At 66.9% G+C, this 12,356-nt stretch overlaps 1 protein-coding gene across 1 annotated transcript; it reads right to left on the bottom strand.

Annotated features, from left to right (window-relative positions):
• Positions 1-2,375: 2,375 nt before the first annotated feature.
• Positions 2,376-11,133, bottom strand: TINAGL1 (tubulointerstitial nephritis antigen like 1). The gene is made up of 12 exons (XM_075522439.1): positions 11,035-11,133; positions 10,123-10,454; positions 9,197-9,260; positions 7,227-7,319; positions 7,019-7,133; positions 5,846-5,969; positions 5,562-5,712; positions 5,091-5,274; positions 4,746-4,791; positions 4,135-4,258; positions 3,539-3,584; positions 2,376-3,380 (listed from the first exon to the last, which is right to left on the bottom strand). Exons 2-12 carry the CDS (start codon positions 10,421-10,423, stop codon positions 3,240-3,242), a joined length of 1,389 nt encoding a protein of 462 aa, XP_075378554.1. The 5' UTR covers positions 10,424-10,454; positions 11,035-11,133; the 3' UTR covers positions 2,376-3,239.
• Positions 11,134-12,356: the final 1,223 nt, after the last annotated feature.

Here is a 12,356-nt window from a genome sequence, read left to right as displayed (position 1 = left end):
GTTTGTGTGTGTGTGTGTGTATATAAAAATATAGTGTGTGTGCAAACAGCAGTGTGTGTCTGTGTGTGTGTATATAAAAATATATATTATATATATAAAAACCAGCAGTGGCTCTGTGTGTGTGTGTGTGTACAAACAGCAGCGTCTGTGTGTGTGTCTCTAAACAGGGGTGTCTGTTAGTGTGAGTGTGGCTATAGATATATAGATTAGCTCTAGATATATATAAACAGCAGCGTCTGTGTGTGTGTGTCTCTAAACAGGGGTGTCTGTTAGTGTGAGTGTGGCTATAGATATATAGATTAGCTCTAGATATATATAAACAGCAGCGTCTGTGTGTGTGTGTCTCTAAACAGGGGTGTCTGTTAGTGTGAGTGTGGCTATAGATATATAGATTAGCTCTAGATATATATAAACAGCAGCGTCTGTGTGTGTGTGTCTCTAAACAGGGGTGTCTGTTAGTGTGAGTGTGGCTATAGATATATAGATTAGCTCTAGATATATATAAACAGCAGCGTCTGTGTGTGTGTGTCTCTAAACAGGGGTGTCTGTTAGTGTGAGTGTGGCTATAGATATATAGATTAGCTCTAGATATATATAAACAGCAGCGTCTGTGTGTGTGTGTCTCTAAACAGGGGTGTCTGTTAGTGTGAGTGTGGCTATAGACACAGATATAGATGATAAAGATGTAGATATATAGATATAGATTAGCTATAGCTATAGATAAACAGCAGCGTCTGTGTGTGGCTCTCTAAACAGGGGTGTCTGTTAGTGTGAGTGTATATAGAGAGAGGTAGGTATAGCTATAGCTGCAGCTATAGCTATAGCTAAACAGCAGTGTCTGTGTGTGTCCATACACACAGAGCGGGGGGTCTGTATATATCTATATGGACACACAGGGGGTGTCTGCGTGTGCGCACACAAGGGGTGTGCGTATCTGTACGTACACGGGGTGTCTGGTGGTGCCTGGGTGTGAACACACGTACATAGGCAATGCTGCCTGTCGGGGTGTGTGTATGTATGTATCTATGTATGTACAAATACGACCCGCGGTGCCTGTGTGTGCACAGCTATATGTGCCTGTGTGTGCACAGGCACAGGGCTGTTCGTGTCTATAGGTATAAACGCGGCAGTCTCTGTGTACGCATGGGGGGTCAGTAAGTGTGTGTGTGTACATACATATCCGCGGGCCTGTCTGCGGGGCCGTATAGCTGTATAGCTGTATAGCCATATAGCCGTGTAGCCGTGTAGTTGTGTAGCTGTATAGCCATATAGGTGTATAGCCGTATAGCTGTATAGGTGTATAGCCGTATAGCTGTATAGCCATATAGGTGTATAGCCGTATAGCTGTATAGCCGTATAGCCGTATAGCTCTATAGGTGTATAGCTCTATAGGTGTATAGCTCTATAGGTGTATAGCCGTATATCCCTGCCTGTGCCTGCGCGGGCCGGGCAGCGCGGTGCGCAGTGCAGGCTCTCACCACCAGGTGGCGCCCTACGCCCACCGACCGGGGGGGCAAAGCGTCAATAAACGGTTACGGGGAACAGACACACAGACAGACAGACAGACACCCCTACAGACACACCCCTACACACCTACACACACACCCCCACCCCACACCCCCCACACACACACCCTCCCACACACCCACCCACACACATACCCACACACCCACCCCCCCACACACCCCCACCCACACCCCTCCACACCCCCCCCACACACCCCCCCCCACCCCCCCCCACACACACCCACCCCCCCACACACCCCCACCCACACCCCTCCACACCCCCCCCACACACACACCCCCCCACCCTCCCACATGCACCCCCCCACCCCCCCCACATTCACCCCCACCCCGCCACCCCATGGGCCTGCTCAGCTTCCCCACCCCTCCCGTGGCCCCCGCTGTGGTGGTCAGGGTGGCTGCAGTGGCACCCCTGGCTGCGGTGGCACCTGCAGTGGCACCCCGGCTGCAGTGGCACCCCTGGCTGGGTGGCACCCCTGGCTGCGGTGGCACCTGCGGTGGCACCCCTGGCTGCAGTGGCACCCCTGGCTGCGGTGGCACCTGCAGTGGCACCCCTGGCTGTGTGGCACCCCTGGCTGTGTGGCACCCCCGGCTGCGGTGGCGGCTGCAGTGGCCCGTGTGGCTGCGCGTGCCCGTGGCGGGTCCAGCGCTGGCCGCCGGTGCTGGCGGAGGTCACGGGGAGCGGCAGGGCCGGAAGGAGCACAATGAGCGGGGCCTTATCGCGCCCCGCAGCCCTTCCCGGGGCCAAACCACGCGCGAGGCCACGGCTGGGTCCACCCCGGGAGGGGGCCGCGGGGCCACACGTCCCCCCCAGCTGAGCAGGGCTGGGGAAGGAGCAGACCCTCCTAGCACTGAGGATTCGGTACGTTTATTACAAATAATAAAAAGCAAAATAAATACAAAAACTCTTAAAATTACAGCCCTAGGGGGGAAGGGGCCGGGGGGACCCGGGCTGTGCTGCTGCGTGGTCCCCGATTGTGGCCCCACCAGGACAGGGACACCGTGGAGCGGGCTCATTCCCTGTCCCCGCAGTCCCCGGGAAGGGGGTGGCAGGAGCCATAGCACCATAGGGACGGGCAGGGGGGGATGGTGGGGACCGCATCCTGATCCCCAGCTGGCAACACCCAGCCTCGGGGCTCCTCCAGCCCTGGGGGCACGGACGAACCCCCTGGGCCCCTCTGGGTTATTGAACCCCCCCGGGCTCCAGGGCTGCCCAGGGCAAGGGAAGCTGGGGGGGGAGGGGGGGGGGGCAGATATGGGGGTGCAGGAGCAGCGGGGATCCCGCTGCAGCACTCCCCCACCCCATGCACGTGCCCACCGGCACTGGGGGGAGGACGGTGAAGCTGCCTCTGAAGACCCCCCGGCTGCCACCGAAGCCCCGCTGAGCCCGGGGCAGGGGGATTAGCGGGTAAATCCTACGGGACGTGGGAGGGGGCCCCGGGGCACCCCCGGCCGCGTGCCCCGTGCACGCACCACCGCGCCCAGCCGCTGCGTCAGCACAGCAGGGACACGTGGCCCCCCTGGCGCTGGGGACCCGGAGGACAGCCCCCTCCCCCTGCCCGGCGGCACGGGGCTGCGAGGGGGTCCCACCCCATGGGTGCCCTCAGGAGGGGACGGAGGGGCTGCAAGTGCTGGGCAGGGCCGTCGTGGGGACAAGGACATCTGCGGGGCCGGGGGGCCCCGGGGCGGGGGGGGGGCCGTGGGCGGCAGGGCGCTTCACTTGTGGGGCATGTCCTCCATGCTGACGCGGCCCCAGACGCCCACCACGAAGGTCTCCACCTCGCACTCGTTGACGCCACGGGCGATGCGGAAGTGGCCGCCCTCGCCCCACGCCGTGCCCCAGGAGTTGGCCGCAGTCTGTGGAGAGGACACGGGACGCGGCTCAGCGCTGGGTGGCCCAGCTGAACCCCCCCATCCCCAAACTGGATCCCGCCTGGGCACGGGAAAGCAGCACTTGCACCCACCCACCCCAGTGACTGAGCCCCAACAAACTTGTGACACCCACCAACACTCACCCAGTATTTTTGGGTCTGGCCATCAGGCAGCTGCTCTTCTCCCCACCTGCGTTGGAAAGGCAAGGGCAGTGAGCGGGGGGCCCGGGACACCCCCTTGGGCTGCACCCCGTCCTGCGGGCATCACCCCGCCCGGCACTGCGATAGCGGGGTGCTGTGTTGACCCCTCTCATTCCCTGGCCCCAGCCCCTCCCCAAGGGCCAGGCCAAGTATTTTACTGTATTTTACTGACTATATACGTCAGGCAGGTATACAGTAAAATACAGGCAGGTATATTCGGCCGTGGGGAGGAGGAAGGAAGCTGCTGGTACAGGGCAGCCGGCCCCGCTCCTTCTTTGGGCTCTGCCCCTCCAACCTGCCTCCCTCCCCTGGGGGGCTGAGCACCACGCACTCGTGTCACTTGTGGCTGCAGCCCCGGGGTGAGCATCGCCCCCCCCCCAGCAGGGCTCCCCCCAATGGCACCCCGCACCCTCCTTCCCTCCCCGCTTCCTCTCCCTGCCCGGAGGAAGGGGACGCCTCTCCTCCCCCCAAAAAAACGCTTCTGCCTGCAGCGGGGCTCTCCGCACCCCCCTGAGCCCCCCACGCCACCCCCCACCTACCCGGTGATTTTGACCGAGTGGGTCCCGTGTCTCTGGTGCTTCGGCCCCTTCCCCTCAGCCACCGGCGTGTGCCGATAGATCCCACTCTTGTACATGAAGAAATCCTCGTGCACCTCCAGGATGGCTGCGGGCAGAGGGAGAGGGTCTGGGAACGCTGGCCATGCCCCGGGGGACGGGGCACCGAGCTCCCAGGGCTCCTCGTCCCCCACAGCGGAGGACACGGGCACCGGGGACACACGTGGCATCGCCCAGGAGGGGTAAGGTGGCAGCCAGATTCTCCCCCAGGCGATGTGACAAAACTCAGAGGAGGATTTAAAATAATAAAGTAAACCAAAACCAACTGCCGAGACGGAGATTAAATCTCAGGAGTTAATGAGCAACAAGTGCCCGCTGGCGTGGGCAGCGTGACGGGCACCCGGGGGCTGGTGACAGCACGGCGCTGCCCGGGCATGTGGCTAAATATTAAGCAGGGTTAGCAGCCGAGGTGGGGGGGTCCGGGCTGCCACGCCGGCCCCCGGCAGGGTAGCTTCCCCCACCCACCTCGTCCCCCCCGGCCACTGCAGCACCCCGCTTCGGGGTACGCGGGTGGGGTGCCCACGCCGGTTCCCTACCTTGCACGGGGCCGTTCTCCATCAGCTCCTTCATGATCTCCTTCTCCTGCAAGCACAGAGCTGGGTGGTACCAGGGCTGGGACCCCCAGCACTGCCCTCCCCACACCCCGGGGATGCAGGCACCCACGTTTTGGCACCCAGGGGTGGGTGTTGCGGAGACGCCGGGTGGAGGAGCAGCTCCCCTGGGGGCTCCGTGGCGGGTTTTTCCCAGCTTCATTTCCAAACTTGGCTCTCCCAGGCAAACCACCCCGAGCCAAGCCCCTTCCCGCTCCCCACACCAAACGGCTCCCGCTTCGCCCACGCTGGCGGCTCTGCCCGGCCCGGCCCCGGCCCGCGGGCACTCACGCTGGAGGAGAGGCGGTAGGCGGGGGTGGACTGGTAGATCTCGTTGGCATGGGTCTGGGGGTTGGGGCAGCGTGCCGTCGCCTGCCGCTTGCCCCTGCCCGTGGAGCGGCTGTGCATCATGCAGGGCTGTGCCGCCGGCTGGCTCTCCTGGCTGGTGAAGGGGTAGCACTCGTCCGTCACCACCCTGGCCCGAGGGACAAGGACATGAGGAGGGGAAGGACCACCTGGCTCCATCCCCAAACCCCCCTCCCCAAAACCCCCCCTCCCCAAAACCCCACCCTCCATCCCACCGGGGCTGGCAGCCCTCGGTCCCCGCCTGCCCAAGGGACGGCCCTGGGGACAGGATGCGCACAGGGCACGGGGGGTGCCAATTCCGGGCTCTCCCTGGGTAACCACGGCCTTGAACCCCCTTATCCCACCCCAGCACCGGGGCAGCCTCTGCCCCAGGGGTCCCGTCCCGTCCCCACTCACCCTCGCCTGCGGAGGTACCACCAGGCGCCGTCCAGCCGGCCCCCGCTGCAGCCCCGCTGGTTGCGGGTGTCGCAGGACAGGAGGTTTTGGGGCGACAGGGCGGGCGTCATGTGCCCCATGGAGTGGATGGAGATGCGGTCCGAGGCGACAGCTGGGAGCGAGCAGGGAGTCAGGGAGCGGCGGCTGCTGCCCCGGGTCCTGCCCCGCTCCCCAGCCCGGCGGCAGCAGGTTTAGTCCCTGTCCCCACCAGCCACCCCACCCCGTCCCGTCCCGTCCCATCTCACCCGCCGTGGAGAAAGCCCAGGAACCAGCACAGTTGCCCTGGTCCAGGGGCTCGTGGATCATCCCAGGCCACTTCGCGGCTGCGTCGAAGTGGCGGGGCAGCACCTCGTTGGAGTCCATGTTCATCTGCGGAGGCACAGCCGAGGCATGAGGGGTGCTTGCTGCGCGGGGACCCCCTGCTCCTTCCCCCCGCCCACAGCAGCCCGTCCCCAGCAGCTCCCGGGGCATCCTCGGAGCCGTGGTCCCCAGCCAGCGTTATCACCCCCAGCCCCACTGCAGGGCCCCTTGGGATGGGGACGCCCGTAGCCCTGGCTGAGCACGACCAGAATTTGGGTGCCCCCTTGTCCCAGAGGAGCTGGATCCCTCAACCTTCCCTAAATTTGGGCTCCAGCGGTTCCTTAGGCAATGACAACACCAAGTGCCCGGTCTCAGACACCAGCAAGGGCAGCGCTGCCCGGTCACAAGTGCACAAGTGCCTCGAGACCCTCATCGTGGCCTCTGGCCGGCTCTCGCCCGGCCGCTGACTCACGTCCAGGCTTTCCGCTTTGGGGGGGGGGGGATGGTGCCGCCGCCCCGGCCGCACACAGCTCAGCCTTCCTGGGGAGGACACGGCCACGACACCGGCTTATCCCAGCGCAGGAAGCGCCTCTAAAATTAAACCTCTCCGGGAGTCAAGGCCGTGGCGCTGGGCGTGCACCGCGCGCAACGCTCGCTCCCCGCCAGCACCCATGGGACCCCCGGCCGCTGCCCAGCCCGAATGGGGGCTGGTTTCGGGTGCAGCCCAGGGGCAGGCGGAGGCACCCCGCTCGCAAAGCGCTGGCGCAGCCGGCTCTGCCGACTCAGCAGCTGCGGGGCCGGCTTTCCGATGGGAAACCGGCACGAGAGAACGGGGAAAAAACAACACTGGCAGCCCGGGGATTGTCAGGGGGAATTTGCTGAGCTGCTGTCTCCAAACACAAGGGCTGCCCGCGGCACCCACCCGGCACAGCCCCTTCCCTGCCTCCCCCCGGCTGCAGAGCCCCTTCCCGGGGTCAGGGACACTGCGGGGACATCACTGGCCGAGGGGACGGCGGAGCATCGGGTGAAGCCATGGGACGGGCAGGCTCAACCCTCGGCGTGCCTCAGTTTCCCCTTGCGGCCGAGGGGCCTGGAGGGCTGGGGAGGGGGTGACTCACGTGCATCTCGTTCATGTTCATGACGGTGGGAGAGGGCCGGAAGGTGCCCAGGCGGTGCCGGATCCCATCCTCCAGCGTCATGCCCCAAAACTGGCTGTAGTTGGCAGCTCTCCAGCTGTGCAGCGGAGGGGACACAGGTCAGGGGTGCTCCAAAAAGCACCGAGGGGCGAAGGATCCCTTCCCCGTCCTCCCGGTGCCCGGTCCTTACCCGTAATTGCCCCTGTTGATGGCGTCGATCAGCTCCCCGTCCATCAGGCAGGCGTGGTCCTCGCACTGCCACTGCCCAGCGGGGCTGCAGGTGCTGCAGGGGGGACGGCACCGGAGGGGACAGTCAGCTGGAGAGGGACGGTGTCCCTGGGGTGACCAGGGGGACCCTGGGTGGGTATTGCCCCCACCCAACCGGGGACCCGCTGCCATCGTGGGCAGCCAGTCAGGGGCTGGGGCTGCTTCTGCACCGGGGTCTGGGGGTTGCACCGGGGTCTGGGGGTTGCACCCGGGGCTCAGCACCTTGGGACGGGGTGAAGCTGGGCCAGGAGCCGGCGGAGAGCCCTCTGCGTGACCCTCGGGGCTGTCGTCCCCCCGCCCTGGTCCCCGCAGGAGCCCGGAGGGCAGACAGAGCATGGGACAGAAAATTAGCTGAAAAGCAGCCAGGCCTGCAGACATCAGAGCGGGGCTTGGACGCCAGCCCGGGGAGGGGATTCGGGGCTGGCTGTGTCCCCCCCCGGGGCAAGCCACTCTGGCCAGGTTAGCCGAGAGCCCTGTGGCACCTGTGGGGAGACCCAGGGCAAGGTGTGGCTGGTGGGGACGTGCCAGGTCCGGGTCCCACCGGGGAGCCCTGGGCTGTGCTCCCCCCGCACGGCGAGCAATGCTTGGCATGCTCCCTCCTGCCCGCCGGCCGAGCTCCCGGCACGCTCTTCCCTTTTAAGGAGCCATGCGAGGCTGGAGCCGTGTTCCGCCAGCCCGGCCCTGATCCTGCCCGTGGCACCTGCACCCCTGGGCACTCGCCCCGTCTCCCCATCCCCGAGCGCTCCCGGTGCTGCGCTGGTCACCCCACGTGTGGCTGTTAACTCCTCGGGGACTCCCACGGGACCACCTCGGGGTGCAGCCAGCTGGGTGCCCGCAGCAGCCCGCTCTGCTTCACCCAAGCATTGCATTTGCCCCCTGCCAACCCCCCCCAGACCCTGCAGGAGCCCGGCAGGGACAAGGTCTGGGGCGAAGCCCTGCAGGAATTGCTGCTCTCCAGGCGCCAAGTGCGGGGGAAAGAGCGTTTTGGCAGAAGAGCCTCGGCCCCCGAGGGCCAGCGCTGTTGGGGAAGGGATGCTTTCCCAGCAGCAGGGACCAGTCATCCAAGTGCACGGCTCGGGGACCTTGACCTTCCCCCGGGGCTCGGGGACTTCCTCCAGCCCCACGTGCCTCCGCGCCACGGTCCTGGAGAAACGCCGCGCAGCGTCGGGGCTTCGGGGAGGGGTCGGGCTGGCTTTTCACCTCCAGCTCCAGCGCACACGCCTGCACACACGTGCACACACATGTGCTCATGCCCTTGCACACGCCCCAGACAGAGCCTTTGATTTCCCTTATCTACCACATCGTTGCGAGCCAGCCAGCCCTGCTGTGTTTGCTCCTTGTCTACGGGCACATCTGCGCCCGCAGGTTCCCCTATCCCCCACCTCCGGGATGCCATTAATACCACCGCAGCCGTTTCCAGATAAACCCCATGCTGCTCGCTAACGCAAACAGCAAACTCTTGGCCCGCAGCGCAGACGGGCTGCTTGCACCAAAGCAGGCAGCAGGGCCGGACTCTGGTCGCCTGGCATGGAGCCGCAGCGGCTGCCAGCTGCAGACGCGTCCCGTCAGGCTTGGGCAAGCTGGGCTTGGACCGGCGCGGCCAGAAAAATCCCGGCGCGTTAACCCGGCAGAGCGAGCGGCTCCCACAAAGGCATGTGCTGAAACTCGGGAGTGGCTCAAGGCCCCGGGCTCCGTGCTCCGAATATGCCAGAGCAAAGGCATTTGGCACCGGCTCCCGCCACCCAGCTCGGGCCCTGGGCTCCCGCTCCCGCCGAGCCGGCCGCGGGCAGCCCTGGCACTCACAGGCCCCCCGATGCCCTTCCTCCGGGCAGGCAGCACGCCAGCGCCGTGCCGGCAGCGCCTGCATGGCACGGGGAGCGCGGAGGCACTCACCACAGGTTGCAGTTCTCCCGGTACGTGGCTCCGGTGGGGTAGCTGCGGCCGGCGCGGGCACAGCCTGGATGGGAGAGGGGAGAGCCCCGGTGAGCGCCCAGCTGCATCGGGGGTCCCGTCAGCACCCCCATGGCTTCAGGGGGTAAATACCAAGGGGAAAATAAATGCAGTCCTTAAAGCCAGGCAGGTGCCCGGCTGCAGCTCGGCACCTCCAGACCTGCATGCCCGTCCAGCCGGGGCACGATGGGGACCAGCTTGTGCCCCACGGCGCAGGGTGGGAGCAGGGCTGGCTCAGCGCCGGGAGGGTTAACCGTGGGGCTGCGCGTGGGGCTGCCAAGCAGAGCCAGCCTCGCACGCACAGGCTGGCGGGACCGGGATAAAGGGGCCGGTTGTACCCAGGAGCTGGCTCCGCTCTGCAGGGACTTCTTAGAGAGCCTTGTGCTGCGCGGCGGGGGCCGCCCGTGCCCCCTCTTCGCCCCCGTCCGTCCTGCCCGCCCCAGCTGCCGGGCGGGTTAAGTCAGGGCCAGCATCCGCCTGCCCCAGACGTGACCGGAGAAGCCAGGATGGAGCACCATCCACCCCTGCTCTGCCCCACAGGTACGGGCCGCTGGAGCTGCCCCTCTGCCCTCCTGCCCTCCGCAGCCCTGCTCGTGGGGAGCTGCAGGGGACGGGGCTGTGGGGCTGCGGGCTGCTCCCAGCCCTGTTTTTGGGAGCCCGGTCCCAGCCCAGCCACTTTGCACGAGTTTCCGCAGCTCTGAGGGGTCCAGAGCGGCTCCGCAGCGAGGGCAGGGCTGTGGGGTGTCGTGTCCGGCTGCACCCATTATCCAGAGGGGCATGGGCAGCATCACGCGAGCACGTCGGGCACCCCAGGGCCGGCCCCTGGCACCCGTGGACCCCTGCCCAGCTGGGCTGGGGGGCTGCCTCACCTGGGGCTTTGGGGAAAGGGGCCGGGATGCCCAGACAATATTCCCAGAAGTCAGGGCAGCAGTCGGAGATGGTGCGGTTGCAGAAGAGGTCGCAGTAGCAGAGGGTGTCGTGGTAGGGCACGGCGCAGCCGTCGTCACGGCCGAGGCAGCAGACGTCCCCTCGCTGGCAGTAGGACCCGCCGGCATCATAGACCCCATGCTCGTACAAGCCGGGGCCCAGCTCCCGGCGGGTGCGCACCCGGGAAGCCAGGGCCACCTGGGCCAGCGGCCAGAGGCAGAGCAGGGCCCACAGCAGGCGCATGTTGTCAGCAATGTCCCCAGACCCGCCGCCGCTGCAGAGGGAGGGCAGTGAGCGGGCGGGGGGCAGCCCGGGGTCCTTGCGGGCACACGGCAGCTCCGCACCCCACGCCAGCCCCGTCCCGCTGGGTCGCCCACCCAAGCCAGCACCCAGCACGCCGCCCGCCGAGCCCTGGGCCACGTCCCGGGGCACCTCGCTCCCTCCCTGCCCTCCCCTCCCCCGGGACGCTCAATATCTTCAGGTTTCTTAACTCTCCTCGTGCCCACCCTGGCTCCGGGGACCCGCAGCGCCATGCCCCGAAACACCGGGGTGCTCTCCCCTGGGCGCCCGCTCCCCGGGCGGCCGAGGGGCCCCCGTGCCCACCCACACCTTACCCCCCTGCTCCAGGAGCAAAACCCCAGCGGGACGGGGCACCCGGGGTGGGGGCTGCCCGGGGCCCGATCCCGGCCCCGGTCCCGGTCCGCACCGCCGCGGAGGCGCGGGCAGTGCGATGAGCTCCCAGGTCTCAGCCCGCGGGGCCGGGGGGTGCTGGGGAGGGCGGGAGAAGGGGAGGGGGGGGCTGGTCCGGGGAACCCACGGGGCACGACCCCCTCCCGTCCCCCCCTGCCCCGTACCTGCCGCGCCCGCCGCTCCGCGCCGCGCCGCCGCCCAGCGCCTCCCCCGGCCCCGCCGCTCCTTATAGCCGCCATCCGGCCGGGCCGCGCTGCCCCTCCCCGGGCGGAGCGCAGCGCCGCGGGGCGGGGGTCGGGCCCGGGGCTGCCGTCGGGGCGGGCGGGAGGGAGAACCGCGGCCCCGACACCTCCCGGTCGGGGGGGGGGGGGTGTCCCCGGCGGCAGCTCCTCCCCCGCGGGGCCGGGGGTCTCCCCGGCTCCCGCTCCCCGTGCCCCCCCCGCCCGTGCCCTCGCAAACTGGGGGGTGCTGGCAGACCTGCCAGCACCCCCCCCCCCCGCTCCATCCAGGGGGTTCCCCGCTGCTGCCCGGGGCAGGGTGTAGGGAGGGGAGAGGGAGAGGGAGGAGGAGAGGAGGGGAGGGGAGAGGGAGAGGAGGGGAGAGGAGAGGAGAGAGGGGCTGTGTGACTCCCCCCTCCCAGCACCCCGGCTGCAGTGTGGGCAGCTGGATGCAAGTGAGACAGGGACATCCCATCACAGCCCGGGACACGGAGCCACCGTCACTTGGAGTCGGCCCCACGTCCCCGCTGCCAGTGCCAGCGTCCAGCCAGGCGCTCAGGACCCGGGGAAGGGGTCCTGGATGCCCCGCAGGCTCCGGTTCCCCCTGCAGCACCAGGACTCGCTGTAGGGCTTCGGCTGCCGGCCCCGGGGGCTCCTGCCTGCCTCTGGCCTGCGCGGAGCATCTCCCGGCCACTGCCAAAGGATTCCTCAAAGATGCCTCACGGCAGCCAGGATGGGAGGGAGGGAGCAGGGTTCCCCGGGGGGCCGTGGGAGCTGGTGCAGGGGCTGAGCCCGGGGCCACGGGCTGGAGGGCTCCCGGCTGCAGCCCGCGGGGAGGGTGCTGCGGCCTGTCAGGGTGTGCTCGCACCCCGATGCCCGCGAGCAGGGAGCACCGCAGCCCACTGGGCATGAGGGCTGCCTGCTCCCCGGGACCCCAAGGCGCTCTGGGTGCCCAAACGAGGGTCCGGCAAGAGCCCCATCTGCTGGGACCCCCGCCCGGCTGCTCGGCCAGCGCTCTCGGAAGGGCCTTTTCCTGCAAGCGTGGCCTTGGGCAGAGCGCACCTAGCTGAAGGGCTGCCGAGTGCCTCAGGAAGGAACTGGGTCGAGCCCGGAGTCCGATTGTCTCCAACGACACATACTTTGTACTTTCTCCATAACGGGACTGACAGGAATCCAGAGTGAGTCACGAATTCCCCGAGACCCTCAGGGGACAAAGCAAAGCCACTGGTGAAAAGGGCATCCCCAGCTTCTGCTCCCAGTCCTTGTGC

The sequence above is a fragment of the Mycteria americana genome, chromosome 21, assembly GCF_035582795.1.
Source record: "Mycteria americana isolate JAX WOST 10 ecotype Jacksonville Zoo and Gardens chromosome 21, USCA_MyAme_1.0, whole genome shotgun sequence".
Taxonomy (NCBI): Eukaryota; Metazoa; Chordata; class Aves; order Ciconiiformes; family Ciconiidae; genus Mycteria; species Mycteria americana.
Note: the sequence above shows the minus strand (reverse complement) of the source record. Positions and strands in the feature narration are given on the sequence as shown.